The sequence below is a fragment of the Ambystoma mexicanum genome, chromosome 4q (genome assembly GCF_040938575.1).
Source record: "Ambystoma mexicanum isolate Mex_15411 chromosome 4q, UKY_AmexF1_1, whole genome shotgun sequence".
Classification (NCBI taxonomy): domain Eukaryota; kingdom Metazoa; phylum Chordata; class Amphibia; order Caudata; family Ambystomatidae; genus Ambystoma; species Ambystoma mexicanum.
In genome coordinates, this window is record NC_090928.1 from 1,174,306,302 (window position 1) to 1,174,322,986 (window position 16,685).

General features: G+C 46.9%; 1 protein-coding gene across 1 annotated transcript in view; it reads left to right on the plus strand.

Annotated features, from left to right (window-relative positions):
* The window catches only part of KIF6 (kinesin family member 6), a 2,002,255-nt gene that overhangs the window by 1,959,997 nt on the left and 25,573 nt on the right, over positions 1-16,685 (plus strand). Inside the window, exon 21 of the mRNA XM_069608751.1 lies at positions 3,344-3,450. Coding sequence (XP_069464852.1) covers positions 3,344-3,450 — 107 coding nt within the window. The remainder of the gene's footprint in view (positions 1-3,343; positions 3,451-16,685) is intronic.

Genomic DNA, 16,685 nt, shown 5'->3' on the forward strand with positions numbered 1-16,685 from the left:
CAAGTCATCTAGCGGGCAATAGGATGCAAGTGGAAAAGGTAACTGGTGGGTCATATGCAAGCAGACAGTTCAATTAGGGGGCAGTATGGTGTAAGTGGACTAATCAACTATTGGGCAACATGACGCAAGCAGGCAAGGCACAAAATGAGCAATTTGATGCAAGTGAAGAAGGCAAATAGTGGGCAATTGGGTGCAAGTGGACAAGCCAAGAAGTGGGTAATATGGTGTGGACAAGTCATCTAGTGGACACTATGTTGCAAGTGAATATGACTAGTTTTGGGCGATATGGTGCAAAGGGACAGGTCAGCTAGTGGCCAATGTGATGCAAGTTGACTAATCAACTAGTGGGCATTATGATGCAGGCAGGTGGACAAGACAGCTAGTCGGCAATGCTGTGTAAGGGCGATATTGTGCAAGTGGCAAAGGCAACTATTGGACAGTATGGTGCTAGTTGACAAGTCATTTACTGGGCAGTATGCTGCAAGTGGACAGGTCAACTAGTAGGCAATAAGATGCAAGTGGACAGGTCAGCTAGGGCGCAATATGGTGCAAGTTGGCAAGACAACTAGTGGGCAATGTGGTGCAAGTAGACATGTAAACTAGTGGCCAAAATAGTGCAAGTGAATAAAGGCAACGATAGAACAATATGATGCAAGTAGACTAGTCATAAAGTGGGCAATATGTGGCAAATGGACCAGTCATAAAGCTTGTAATATGGTGCAAATGAACACAGCAACTTGTGGGCTATGTTGTGCAAACGGACATATCAGTTATTGGGCAATATGTTGTAAGTGGACTAATTAACTGGTGGGCGATATGGTAAAAGTGGACAAGGCACATAATAAGTGATTGGGTGCAAGTAAACAAGGCAACTATTAGAGAATATGTTCGCAATGGACAAGTCAACTAGGCGGCAATATGGTGCAAGTGTATAAGACAACTATTGGGCTATACGTGCAAGTGGCCAAGTCATCGTGTAGAAAATATGATGCAACTGAACACGGCAAATAATGAGCAATATGATGCAAGTGGCAAGGGAACTAGTGGGCAATTGAGTGCAAGTGAACAAGTCAACTAGTGGGCAATGTGTTGCAAGTGGACAAGTCAACTAGTGGGCAATGTGTTGCAAGTGGACAAGTCAACTAGTGGGCAATGTGTTGCAAGTGGACAAGTCAACTAGTGGGCAATGTGTTGCAAGTGGACAAGTCAACTAGTGGGCAATGTGTTGCAAGTGGACAAGTCAACTAGTGGGCAATTGAGTGCAAGTGAACAAGTCAACTAGTGGGCAATGTGATGCAAGTGGACAAGTCAACTAGTGGGCAATTTGGTGCAAGTAGACAAGACAGCTAGGGGCAAATATGCAAGAAGACCGGTCCATTTGTGGGCAATCTGCTGTCAGTGGACATATCAACTAGTGGACCATATGATGCAAGCGTCCAAGGCAAATAATGAGCAATATAATGCATGAAGAGAAGGCAACTAGTGGGAATATGGTGGAAGTGAGCAAGGCAAATATTGGGCAATACGGTGCAATCTGACAGTTCAACTAGCGAGCAACATTGTGAAACTGGGCAAGTCATCTAGTGGGCAATATGGTGTAGGTGGACATGTCATCTAGTGGGCAATATGATGTAAGTGGACTAATCAACATATGGGCAATATGATGCATGTGGACAAGGCAAATCATGAGCAATGTGATGCAAGTGGCGAATGCAGCTAGTGGGCAATTGGTTTAAGTGAACAAAGAAACGATTTGTCAACATGGTGCAAGTGGACAAGACAACTAGTGGGCAATATGGTGCAAGCTGTTCGGTCAGCTAGTAGGTAATATTATGCAGGTGGACAGGTCAACTAGTGCGCAATATGGTACAAGTGGACAAGGCACCTAGTGGGCAATATTCAAGCAGACATGTTAATTACTGGGCAATACATTGTAAGTGGACTAATCAACTAGTGGGTGATATGATGCAAGTGGACAAGGCAAATAATTAGCAATATTGTGCAATTGCACAAGTCAACTAGTGGGCAATATTTTGCAAGCTGTTCGGTCAGCTAGTGGGCAATATGATGCAGGTGGACAGGTCAACTAGTGCGCAATATGGTGCAAGTGGGCAAGGCAACTAATGGGACATATGGTGCAAGTGAACCAGACAACTAGTGGGCAATATGGTGCACTCAGACAAGTCACCTAGTGGGCAATAGGGTGCAAAGTGAAAAGCCATTGAGTGGTAAATATGGTGCAGATGGTCTAGGCTACTAGTGGTCAAATGTGTGCAAGTGGACAAGGCACCTAGTGGGCAATATGCAAGTAGCCAGATTCATTACTGACCAATACAGTGTAAGTGGACCACTCAACTAGTGGGTGATATGATGCAAGTGGACAAGGCAAATAATTAGCAATATAATGCAAGTGGCGAGGGGAACTAGTTAGCTATTGAGAGCAAGTGAACACGTCAGCTAGTGAGCAATATAATGCAAGTTGACAAGTCAAGTAGTGGGCAATATTGTGCAAGTGGATAAGTTATATAGTGAACAATATGGTGCAACTTGACCAGGCACCGAGAGGGCAATATGGTGCAAGTAGACAAGGCACCTAGTGGGCTATTTGATGCAAGTGGACAGGTAAACTAGTGGGCAGTGTGATGCAATTGGACAGGTCATTTAGTGGGCACTGTGCGAAATATGGTGCAAGTGGACAAGGCAACTAATGGGCAGTATGATGCAAGTGGACATGTCATCTAGTGGGCATATGCTGCAAGTGAATAAGGCAAAAAGTGGCCACTATGGTGCAAGTGGACAAGGAGACTAGTGGCCAGATGCTGCAAGTGGACAAGGCAACTAGTAGGCAATATGCAAATGGACAGGTCAACTAGTGGTTAATAGGGTGCGAGTGAACAAGTCAACTAGTGGGCTGAATAAGGTAACTATTGGCCAGTATGATGCAAGTGGACAAGTCCAATAGTGGGCAATATGTCACATGTGGAGAATCCAGCTAGTGCACAATATGGTACAAATGGACAAATCAGCTAGTGGCCAATATGATGTAAGTGAACAGGTTAACTACTGGGCACATGCTGAAAGTGGATAAGGCAACTTGTGGGCAATATGGTTCAGGTGGACAAGGAAAATTGTGGGCTATATAATGCAAGTGGACAGGTCCTCTAGTGGGTAATTTGCGGCAAGTGTAGAAGGCAACTAGTGGGCAATGTAGTACAAGTGGACAGCTCAACTAGTGAGCAGGATGGCGTAAGTGGACAGGCAATAGATGGTGTCAAATAGTAGGTCATTGCTATGCAAGGCAGAATAGGTCGATTTTGATGACCCTGTGTTCTGACATTTCCAGAACCCCGCGTAGTGTGGGCTCCTCCATCCCTCTCACCGGAGACAGTCAGACGGATGCAGACATAATGGCGTTTGTGAAAGCCAGGCAGAATTTAATACAAAGAAAAGGTAAGCTCGCCACTCTGCTGTTTCACAAGAGAAAAGCCAGCCATTGTTAAGAGCTTCACGAATGCGTATTAATGTTTTGTTCATTACACTGCAAACCTGCATTTCTGAAGAAAAACTTCATTTAAACGACTCATTTAAGGAGTTATGTGCCATGATGTTTAACTGCTCATTTACAAGGATGAGCGCACGCTGCACGTGCTTGCAATGTGATTGCAAGCACCTGCAGCGTGTGCAGGTGAACATCAATGTGATTGATGTTCACCTGCACACGCTGCAGGTGCATGCAATGTGATTGATGTTCACCTGCACCCGCTGCAGGTGCATGCAATGTGATTGATGTCCACCTGCACACGCTGCAGATGCTTGCAATGTGATTGATGTTCACCTGCACCCGCTGCAGATGCTTGCAATGTGATTGACGTTCACCTGCACCCGCTGCAGGTGCATGCAATGTGATTGATGTTCACCTGCACACGCTGCAGGTGCTTGCAATGTGATTGATGTTCACCTGCACCTGCTGCAGGTGCATGCAATGTGATTGATGTCCACCTGCACACGCTGCAGGTGCTTGCAGTGTGATTGATGTTCACCTAATGTGCATCCTAATGTGCCTAATTTGCAGCCTCTTTCTTTTTGTTGTCCTGGTCGAAAAAAGGAAGAACGAGGGATAGTCTTCATGCCCAGATTCTGTCTTCTATTTCCAAGTACATCCTATTAGGCCAGCCACATGCCCAGGTGCTGTCTACTAGGCCCAGGTAAATCCTGTTATGCAGACCCCATGCCTAGGTGTTGTCTACTATCCCCTGGTACATCATATTATGCTGGCCCCAGGTCCAGGTGCTGCCTACTGTTCTCAGGTACATCATATTATGCTGGCCCCAGGTCCAGGTGCTGCCTACTATGCCCAGGTGCATTCTAGTATGCCTTCTCCATATCCAAATGCTATCTGGTATTCCCAGGTGCATCCTATTATTCCGGCCCCATGGCCAGGTGCTGGCTTGTATTCCCAGGAGCGTCCGATTATGCCTGATGTATGTCCAGGTGCTGTCTTTTATTCCCAGGTGCATCCTATTATGCCGGCCCCATGCTCAGGAGCTGTTTTATATTCCCAGGTGCACCCTATTATGCCGGACCCATGCCCAGGAGCTGTTTTATATTCCCAGGTGCATCCTATTATGCTGCCCTCATGTCCAGGTGCCCAATGTCCAGGTGCTGTCTACTATGCCCAGGTGCATCCTATTATGCCTTCCCCATATCCAAATGCTATCTTGTATTGCCAGGTGCATCCTATTATGCCGGCCACATGTCCAAGTGCTGTCTACTATGCTCAGGTACATCCTATTATGCCGGCCCCTTATCCAAATGCTATCTTGTATTCCCAAGTGCATTCTATTATGCCTTCCCCAGGTCCAGGTGCTGTTTTATATACATAGGCGCATCCTATTATGCCAGCCCCATGTCCAGGTGCTGTCTTATATTCCAAGGTGCATCCTATTATGCCGCCCCATGTCCAGGTGTTTTCTACTGTGCCCAGGTGCATCCTATTTTGCCGGCCCCTTGTCCTGGTGCTGTCTACTATGTTCAGGTGCATTCTATTATGCCAGCCCCATGTCCAGGTGCTGTTTTATATTCCCAGGTGCATCCTATTATGCCAGCCCCATGTCTAGTGTATTCCCAGGTGCATCCTATTATGGCTGCCCCATATCCAAATGCTATCTTGTATTCCCAGGTGCATCCTATTTTGCCGGCCCCTTGTCCTGGTGCTGTCTACTATGTTCAGGTGCATTCTATTATGCCAGCCCCATGTCCAGGTGCTGTTTTATATTCCCAGGTGCATCCTATTATGCCAGCCCCATGTCTAGTGTATTCCCAGGTGCATCCTATTATGGCTGCCCCATATCCAAATGCTATCTTGTATTCCCAGGTGCATCCTATTTTGCCGGCCCCTTGTCCTGGTGCTGTCTACTATGTTCAGGTGCATTCTATTATGCCAGCCCCATGTCCAGGTGCTGTTTTATATTCCCAGGTGCATCCTATTATGCCAGCCCCATGTCTAGTGTATTCCCAGGTGCATCCTATTATGGCTGCCCCATATCCAAATGCTATCTTGTATTCCCAGGTGCATCCTATTTTGCCGGCCCCTTGTCCTGGTGCTGTCTACTATGTTCAGGTGCATTCTATTATGCCAGCCCCATGTCCAGGTGCTGTTTTATATTCCCAGGTGCATCCTATTATGCCAGCCCCATGTCTAGTGTATTCCCAGGTGCATCCTATTATGGCTGCCCCATATCCAAATGTTATCTTGTATTCCCAGGTGCATCCTATTTTGCCGGCCCCTTGTCCTGGTGCTGTCTACTATGTTCAGGTGCATTCTATTATGCCAGCCCCATGTCCAGGTGCTGTTTTATATTCCCAGGTGCATCCTATTATGCCAGCCCCATGTCTAGTGTATTCCCAGGTGCATCCTATTATGGCTGCCCCATATCCAAATGTTATCTTGTATTCCCAGGTGCATCCTATTTTGCCGGCCCCATATCCAAATTCTATCTTGTATTCCCAGGTGCATCCTATTATGGCTGCCCCATGTCCAAATGCTATCTTGGATTCCCAGGTGCATCCAATTATGCCTGCCCCATGTCCAGGTGCTGTCTACTATGCCCAGGTGCATCCTATTATGCCGGCCCCATATCCACATGCTATCTTGTGTTCCCAGGTGCATTATTTTATGCTGGTCCCATGTCCAGGTGCTGGCTTCTATACCCAGGTACATCCTATTATGCCAAACCCATATCCAGGTGCAGTCTACTGTCCCAGGTACATCCTGTTAAGCATGCCCCATGTCCCGGCGCTGTCTACTGTGCCCAGGAACATCATTTATGCAGGCCCCATGTCCAGGTGCTGTCTACTACACCCAGGTACATCCTGTTATGCAGGCCCCATGTCCTGGTGCTTTCTACTATGGCCAGGTACATCCTGTTATGCAGGTCCCATGTCCTGCTGCTGTTGACTATTCCCAGATACATCCTGTTATGCAGGTCCCATGTCCAGGTGCTGTCTACTATGCCCAGATACATCCTGTTATGCCAGCCTCATGTCCAGGTCCTGTCTATTCTGCCCAGGTACATCCTGTTATGCAGGTCTAATGTCCCGGTGCAGTCTTCTATGCCCAGGTACCTCCTGTTAGGCAGGCCCCATGTCCTGGTGCTGTCTACTGTGCCCAGGTACATCCTGTTATGCAGGTCCCATGTCCTGCTGCTGTTGACTATTCCCAGATACATCCTGTTATGCAAGCCCCATGTCATGGTGCTGTCTACTATTCCCAGGTACCTCCTGTTATGCAGGCCCCATGCCCTGGTGCTTTCTACTATGCCCAGGTACATCCTGTTATGCAGGTCCCATGTCCAGGTGCTGTCTACTATGCCCAGATACATCCTGTTATGCCAGCCTCATGTCCAGGTCCTGTCTACACTGCCCAGGTACATATTGTTATGCAGGTCTCATGTCCCGGTGCTGTCTTCTATGCCCAGATACATCCTGTTATGCCAGCCTCATGTCCAGGTCCTGTCTACTCTGCCCAGGTACATATTGTTATGCAGGTCTCATGTCCCGGTGCTGTCTTCTATGCCCAGGTACCTCCTGTTGGCAGGCCCCATGTCCAGGTGCTGTCTACTGTGCCCAGGTACATCCTATTATGCAGGCCCCATGTCCAGGTGCTGTCTACTGTGCCCAGGTACATCCTGTTATGCAGGCCCCATATGCAGGTGCTGTTGACTATTCCCAGATATATCCCATTATTTTGGCCCCTTGACCTGGTGCTGTCGACTATTCCCAAGTACATCGTGTTTTGCAAGCCCCATGTCCAGGTGCTGTCTACTATGCCCAGGTACATCCTCTTATGCAAGCCCCATGTCCAGGTGCTGTCTACTATGCCCAGGTACATCCTGTTATGCAAGCCCCATGTCATGGTGCTGTCTACTATTCCCAGGTACCTCCTGTTATGCAGGCCCCATGCCCTGGTGCTTTCTACTATGCCCAGGTACATCCTGTTATGCAGGTCCCATGTCCAGGTGCTGTCTACTATGCCCAGATACATCCTGTTATGCCAGCCTCATGTCCAGGTGCTGTCTACTATGCCCAGGTACATCTCTTATGCAAGCCCCATGTCCAGGTGCTGTCGGCTATTCCCAAGTACATCCTCTTATGCAAGCCCCATGTCCAGGTACTGTCTACTATGCCCAGGTACATCCTGTTATGCAAGCCCCATGTCCAGGTGCTGTCTACTGTGCCCAGGTACATCCTGTTATGCAGGCCCCATGTCCAGGTGCTGTCTCCTATGCCCTGGTACATCCTGTTATGCAGGCCCCATGTCCAGGTGCTGTCTACTATGCCCAGGTACATCCTGTTATGCAGGCCCTACTATGCTAAGGTACATCCGATTGTGCTGGCCCCATGTCCAGGTGCTGTCTACTATGCCCTGGTAGATCCTATTGTGCTGGCGTCATATTTTATCTGTACAAAGAACATTGGTGTCTTTGACACTGTATGTCTTTGCATCAGTGTCAAAGCATTAGAGCAGGGGTTTCCTTTTTTTTTTTAAGAGTAAGAACAAGAGACAAGCCCCCAAATCCCCCAGATTCCTTGCTATTTTTTTTTTACTTTGACCCCTTTTTCCATTTTATTTTCCTTGTTCCCTGGAAAATAGCGGACCATTATATTCACGCAGCAATGCTTTTACCCAATGCACAGGGAATTCGCTGCCTGCCTTACAGCAGAGCAGGCGGAGAGCACTCAGCGTGTGCCATAAGGCTGCAGAGTGTGCCCCTAGCCAGAGTCGACAGGCGCTGGGCCACTCTGGCCGTGGGGTGCCACGTAGAGCGCCAGGGGTGGTGGGCCTGATGGAACCGGGCCCTGATCACTAACGGCCCTTGCTGGCGGGAGTGCTGATGGCAGCGCTCTGCTGCTCCCCGCGGCAGATGGTGTTATTCCTTCTCCAGTGGCACTTACTGGTCGCTAGGACTCTCCGGAATCGCCGAGCAGCCACCTTGCACCGTCTAAAGCAAACACTCCGGCCACTCGCGGTGATTTCTCTCGATAGTTCTTCCTGCGGGCGATCAAGCTTTTCACGGGAGGTTCGCCACTGCACCCCAACGCAAGCAAGAGGCGCCCCTGCACCCCATCGCAAGAGGCGCCTCAACCTCGGGTGAGAAAAACCCAGCAAGACATGTTCTGTGGAAACTCTTTGGACACATTTGCTGCACTGTCTCCTTTCCTTCAAATTGAGGGGGCTAGTGCAAAAGTTCCGATATGTGGATGGAGCCCCTTCATTTGCAGCTGTAAGTTTAGAGAGGTTTGGTGGTTTGTAATTCCTGGGTGCTGTCTGCAGCACCTTATGTTTGGAGAGCCTCCTTGCTTTGCATTTCCCGCCACCTACAGCCCCTGCATCTACGATGAGTGTGGGGCTTTAGGTTGTATGTTGGTTTTCATTCGGGTACCAAACCATGAGTTATGCTTCAGTGAGGGTAAGTCCTTGTAGCGTGTGTGGGTGGGTGGGTGAGTGAGGCGTTCGCTTCTTAGTCCAGTGCAACATGGCAGACGTTCCACAGTGGAGAAGGCTGGTGGCGCGCTGCGCTGTGCAGTGGAATACTGCAGCCACCGTCCCTTAAACGTTGCTGAGGGAAAGCAGAGTTGGCCACCCTGATGCTTCTGCAGGCGCTCCATTCATTCCACTGTCTGTCCTCTAACCTCTCACACCAGGAAGAAGAAGCTCGCAGCAATACATCAGGCCTTTAGGAGCAGCAGTAGCAGCCCATAAAAGACAAAATGGCTGCCGCAAGGAAGGACCCCACGAAGCAGAAGCAACAGAGCAGCAACAGGCAGCCGCCACCTGAAGAGCATCAAAGTGGGCCCAGAACGTTGTGGAAAAAATTTATCTAAGGTTCCTAGCGCAGGAGCAGGGAGGCAAAAAAGCTGCCCTGGCTTAAGCGCTTACCCGTGAAGCCTGACATGTCGCCTGGCCCGCTATGACCTCAGATCCCATACTCCCCTTCGTGTATCATCTACCAGTGAATGCGAGTATGCGCAGAGCTGACCCTGGATTCCAGCTAGAGGAGCAGGGACCTCTGTGACCCCCCTTATTGCGCTGACTCTGTTCAGCAATAATAAACTGTCACCAGTCTGCTTCCCTCTTCCCCTTCGCTTTAATGTCTCCACCAATTGATGATGATGATGATAATAATCACATCTCCGAGGCTGGAAGTTATGTCCATTTTCTGCCGGCCAGAGAAAGAATTAAATAAAAATTGCTTTCACTAGCTCATACCCCCACTTACCTAGCACAAAAACCTGCTGTGCATACGGCGTCCAGACCACTGAGATCCACCTACAGCCACTGCCTGGCCAAACCAAGATTCACACGCAAAATAGCAGCGGGATCAAGCTTGCCGGTGGTAGCAGGTAACCTCTGGAACCATCTTTCCTTTCCCCTTGGCCAGGGGCGTTGCTAGGTGGGGCTAAGGGGGCTATAGCCCCTGATCTTTTGGTTGTAGCCCCGGATAGAATCTCAGGAGCTACAGCCAAAAGACTAGCTAGCCCCCAGTCCCAACAGTTCTGACATCAGCTTAGCCCCGGGTCTTTTCCAGACCTAGCAACTCCCCTGCCCTTGGCTCTGAACCCTTCTATTACCTGTTCAGGAAAAAAAGCCTGACACACCTGTTCAAGTAGCTGAGAACTGCTGCACTGTACTGAAAGCACCATATCTGTAACTAGCGCCTAGATGCCCAAGGGCTTTGCACGCCTCTATAAATGTATAAATAAATAATGTATTTATTTATAATATGCTCATAGCCAAAGAAATGGCTTTACAAATACAAACAGTTTACACATACAAACAGTTTAAAACACAGGGTCACACACTCTATAATTGTAAAAAAAAAAGGTTTTTCATACAAAAATACCCTCTGATAAATCCTTTAAAGTTGTTAAAACTAGTTCATAAAATTTCATCATATAATATAACAAATATCGTTTCCTTCCATCAGTTTTTTCCAAATAATTTCAACATCCTCAGTTTTACTGGACTTATTGTAGTGTAAAAGGTATTTTTCGCAGATAAATGCAAGGCTCTCTCAGTAGCATAGTAAGTGCTTGGCAGATTCAATTTCTAACAAACCACATAATCTACAAAACCGAGTATTTCAATCAAGTCCCATTTTAACTCCAAAGATTTCCATCGTATCACAACGGTTAAATTTGAACAAAAGATACTGTCTCACAGTTGCTGCAGTAGGAAACGCATATTGGTATTTAGCTTTTACAGATGTTAACGACCAATGTTCTAAAAATAAACCACTTGTGGATTTTGTGGACAGGGTGATCATGTCACGCTCCTTTGCATAGCTATATATTATTCCTTGTAATAGCTTTTTAATCTTAACTTGCTTTAGGAGTAGCCAACTCTTTGCATTAACAGTCGCCCTTTTCACATATACAGCATGTAATCTACTTGAGGATGAAAACTGTTTTCTATGGCCCTCCTTGATGAATATGTTCATCAGTTCAACCACAAAAGTACTGGTAGATAACATACTTAATTTTGCATATAACATTGCTGATTTGTATTCCAAAATGTCTTACGCAAATCTAAAGTTACCTTCTAATAAAATGTATTCACATGATGTTGCACTGGCTAACCTAAACAATGATTTTAAAATGTTTCCTTCTAATTTACACATTTCATTAACAAATGTACCACCCCAGATCTCAGCACCATATAATAAACAGGACATTATCTTACTTGTGTATAGTAATAATATTGTATTTACAGATATACCTCCTTGTTTCCCTATGAATTTACTAATTGCACCAGTGTTATTTAAACATAGAAGTTTAGTTGCCTCCCAGTCGTGTTTCCATAGCAGTTTAGTGTCAATTAGAATTCCTAGATAGCGATAACATTCAACTTTTTCAAGTCTTTCAGAATTCAGCATCCACTTAAAGTTATTGGACCAGGTTTGTTTCGTGGAGCCCAGAAAGGCCATTGCCTTTGTTTTTGCAATGTTAATCTTTAACCCATTCTTTTCAGAAAAAAGCAGCAAGCAGTTTAATCTTGTTTGAAGCCCTGCTATAAATAAATAATAATTCTAGTGTATCACATACCACTGCACGCCAGAAACCAAGTTTCTCCTGTGCCAAGTCCCTCGGGTTCCACATCCCCAACCACCAGCAGTTTGTTCAGATGGACTCCTCTAAATCACCAATGCTACCAGTCACCTGTGGAGTCCCACAGGGTTCCACCCTCTCCCTAGTGATCTTCAGTCTACGTATCAAGCTGCTGGGAGCCCTGCTAGCCACACACAACATCCACATCCACCAATACGCTGACACACAGCTATAAATCAAGATCGACTCCATCAAGGATATCCATAGGCCCAAAACCTGCCTCTCGATGATCCAGTCTTGGATGTTCAGTGCATACTTTGAAGCTCAACCCCTCCCTGACTGAATTCCTAATCCTCACCAACAACACCGAACACCCAGAGATACAGACGTGGCTATCAACCATGCACTCTGAGGGCTTCACACCTGAGCTCACCTCCTGCACGAAGTCCCTTGGGCTCCACTTCGACAGACACCTCTCTTTCAAGACACACATAGCTAAGAAAACTCAGACAGCGTGGTATCAGCTCTCCCTCCTGCAGAAAGTCAAGATCTCCCTCCAGACAGCTTTACATCCACTTCTCAAGCACTGGTCCTATCCCACGGGATGGGAGCAATGCCTTATTTGAAGGCCTTCCATCGTCCTCTCTTGTGCCCGTGAAAACAGTACTACATGCATTGCACACCACATCAAGTGTCTATGCAGATACGACAACATCACCCCAGCCCTCATCGACCTTCACTGGCTCCCACTGCACACACAAATCACTTTCAAGTCTTGCTGCATCACCTATAAGGCAGTTGCCCGCAAGTCACCCAGCTAATTTGAGGAGAAACTCAGCATCTCCGGCGGACAGTACACCACCAGAAGCCAGGACACATCTGCCGCTGCAAAAAGGAAAGGACCACAAAACAAGCCTTCTCTGCCTACGCCCTAAGACTATGGAACCTCCTCCCCGTCCGCATCGGACTCGCCCCATGCTCCTACAATTCAGAAAAGAACTCAAGACCCACCTCTTCAAGGAATCTCTCTGCCTCAACACCTAGGCCATCACGCCACCCCTCAAGTCACCTGACTCACTAGACGCCTCTCGCCCATCTGCTCTCCGCAAACCGGTACTGCTATACCCATCTTCTGTGCCCATCTGTATCCCATACCCGCTGTATATCTGTTCTGTTGTTACCTCTGAAAAGTGCTCTGTTATGCATCTGTACTGTTGTATACCTTTGTAAAATGCTATGTTATGTATGTGTATTTTTGTATACCTCTGTAAAGCGCTCTGTTGCTTCTCGGAGCTAGGTCTGCACTCAATAAATACCATAATAATAGTAACTTGGTAACTGATGTTTCTTTACTTGGCACAATTTGGTACTCGATTTATATCACCCAGGTGGTGAGGGTGGTGAAGGGAATGACTGAGTCGACCCGACTGGGGTATCACACCCATTAAGCATTACTTATTTCCAAACCAAGAGCGTTGCTATTGAGTTATTTACTGGATAGGAAATACTTCATGAGTTACTCTGTAGACAGGTCGCTTAGTCTATCTGTATTTTTACAGGGGCATCCACCAATAACGGTCCGTGAACAAGACACAGAATTGGTTGTCTTTGGACAGTGGCTCCTGTCTAGTTCCTGGGATCACCAACAGGTACCTCAAGGGGCCAGGTGCCACCCAGAGTCAGTGGATGTTGGCCCTAATCACCCTCACCTGGTCCCCATCACAGGGCAGTGGACATGCACATGGCTCCAGTGCAGGACAGTCCTGGCAGCTCTAACACTCTCCAATCTTAGTAAGACCATGTGGGATAGTGATAATGAGTCATTTCCCCAAATAAGAGAGCCTGACATTTTTTTCCTAGACATACCCCAAGCCCTGGAACAGAAAAACAAACCGTTGCTTTGTTCGGAGCCGGTTTTATGCACTCACCAGTAATAACATTGGTTCTGATACCATTGACGGATGGAGGCAGTAACAGAAGAGTCAGTTCAGAGGTCATGAGCTCCAGAATCCTGCGCTGGATATGAACTTGCAAGTTTGTGGTTCCCGGATCATGTCTTTACCGACATGTGAGATTAAGTTACCATTTCATTGTACCTAAGTGGAGTGCCCCTCTCTGAAGATACAATGTTACAAACCCACAACAAACCAGCAATTCCTTAACATATTGGATGTTCCTTCTTGTAAATCACATGCTATGGCAATAAAAGGCCATCTTAGAGTGTGGCAGAGATGCAAGACTGTTATCCAAAATGGCAGACAGACCCAATGTAGGGTATGACCGGCGGCACAGTCCCAAACTGAGGCCAGGTGCACATGGGAGCATCAGTCAATCTCAAAACTGCTCAAATCACTAAACACAGGTGAAGCCACTTACTAGGGTCCAGCACTATAAAATCTAGGGACACCAGGCATCCAGTGCAGTTTGGAGTAACGGGAGACTCTAGTTTAGAGGTGTCTGGAAATTGGAGAACATTGTAGAAGATGGCGGGGTGGAGAGATGGAGGTGTTTGGAAAGGTGGCAGCAGTGGAGAGCAGGAGCTGTGGTAAGCGCTATGAGATGGAAGGATGAGAGGTAGGATTAAGCATGCATGAGGAGGTGGCAACATTAGGAGAAGGTGGTGATAGCATCAGGGACTGGAAGCGACACATAGGAGGTGATAACATCTGTTGCAAGACTGATGCAGAGGATGCGAAGGAAGTACCACCAACTAGCGAAGGTGGTGCTAAAAGTGAAACCGAGCAGGTAGAAGTGGTACAATCGAGGGGCGAAGGTTCTAAACTGCATAAGGAAATGCTGAGAGGGGTGGAGGGAATTTGGGGGTGGTAGCAGCAGGTGGACAGGGCTAGCCCATACCAAGTGGTGATAGCGACAGAGGAGAAGGACAGAACACCACGTGGCACAAATGGGACTGAGGAGAAGGTGGACAACCATTCCCTAGGCAGACAGCACAAGAAGATTCCAGTGGGCCAGGTCATCCCTAGGCAGGATCAGATGTTGGGAGGAGGTACAAGAGTAGTAAAATGGAGGTTATGCTAGGGTCAGAGAGGTGAGAGGTTAAGAAGCAGGAGCAACCTCGGGAAAGGCCGACCACACCAGGCTGTGCCTACCAGCTACTGCCACTGATCCATCTGCTGGCAAGACTCATGACTGAGTGAGTCTTGGGCTAGGTCACCTCGGAAAACCAGCAACTAGACTCCTATCAGAAAAAGAGTATTGGAAACTCTTAAACCCGCAACTCACAGATAAAGGTGTCAAGAAACCCCTTGGAATTGTACGGACTATGACAGATATTCAAGCGGACCCGGAAGGCCCAAGAGCCTGTAAAACTGGGAAGGACATTGTGGAGTATGACAGGGGTAGAGTGACCCGACTAAACCAAGAAGAACCATCATGACCATTTTGTTTGAAATATCCCATTTCTACTTTAAGGTGGCCCCTTTTTGTAACTAATCCACCCAAAAGGTGTTGAACACAACCATGTTGTTACAACAGTGATGTGGAGCCTTTATAAAATGTGCACAATGTCATGAGCAGTGCCCTTTTCTTTTTGGGCCACTGTCGCTAATTTGGGTGGATTGTTTTATATATTAAAACAAAAAAGGGAAATCCCAAGATGAGAAAGCGCCTAATTTTTTCAAAACATGGTTTATTATCTGGATGCCCTTTGTGATGACACGTGTTTCGGTCCCTTTTAGGACCTTTTTCAAATCAGGGCTTATTTTCATCTACTGCCCCTTAGTGGGTTAAAGCAAATAGTAGTTTCTCTTCAAGTCTCGGGTTAGATCCCTGACAACACGGTCCCCCCTCTGGAGAATCAGTACGCGATTAGACGTGAGAACAGTGTTGTCAGGGATCTAACCCGAGACTTGAAGAGAAACTACTATTTGCTTTAACCCACTAAGGGGCAGTAGATGAAAATAAGCCCTGATTTGAAAAAAGTCCTAAAAGGGACCGAAACACGTGTCATCACAAAGGGCATCCAGATAATAAACCATGTTTTTAAAAAATTGGGCGCAGTCTCATCTTGGGATTTCCCTTTTTTGCTTTAAACATTTTTCATGTGGTCTGCACTTGGCTAACCCACTACCCAAAGGGACGCGACCAAAGGTTAAATTTATCGTAGAGATAAGAGCATTATCAATAATCACTAGAAGAAAGATGTCGCCATGCTAGAACTGACCAACATAGCCAAGTTCTTGTAAAACTGTTTTATATATTACCTTACCAGGAAACATCTCATTCTGTAGTCATGGTTATAAGAGTATAACTCAAAACTATAGCTCCGGGCCTGGTAAAAGACTGGAAATCCCAAAAACAAACAGACACAACATTACGAATGGAGCCAATGGGTTTAGTTGGAAAGGTGATGGAATAATTACCCTATGGTAAGACGATTATATGGACATCCCATAAGTTACAAGGGCAGTAGTAGAGGCCGGGAAGAAGGCAATGGCTAAACTGGGGTGGAAAGAGAAATAGTTACTGGAGACACCACGATGGAGTGATATAGCATTAAAGGAAGTGAATCTACTAACGGGTTTCAAGAGACTGCAGGACAAGGGAAATCTACCAACTTGATAATGTTGGGCAAATGGGAGGTGGGGGGTGAAGTGTTTCTGGAGACTGCGTGAAGAACTCATACTAAGTGAAGGCATATGACAAAGTCCCATGTGAAAGACGGGAGGATGGGTTTAGGGGGATCAAGGGAGATAAAGTAGATAGCGACTTTGTCATTTGTGTGCAAGCAAATCTCTTAGAACCTGGCTTTTTGAACAAAGCCTGGCCATGCAATAATCCCAGTGGATGCACAGACTGCAGCTCACATTACCACACAACTGTTAAAGGATGCCAGCTACAATGCAGCCTACCCACACCCTTTACAGTCCTCTGGTGCACTGGAGCTAGGCCTGTGCCTTAAAGGATAAAATAATAAGCTGACATATAAATTATGACATAAAAACGAGCCTAACAAAAAAATAAATGTGGGAATTGAGAAGAAGTAGTTTAAAGAGTGAGGTAGTATGTATCGGAGCAGGGAGGCGCGGACAACTAGAGAGTAGTAGGAGAGCGCCAAA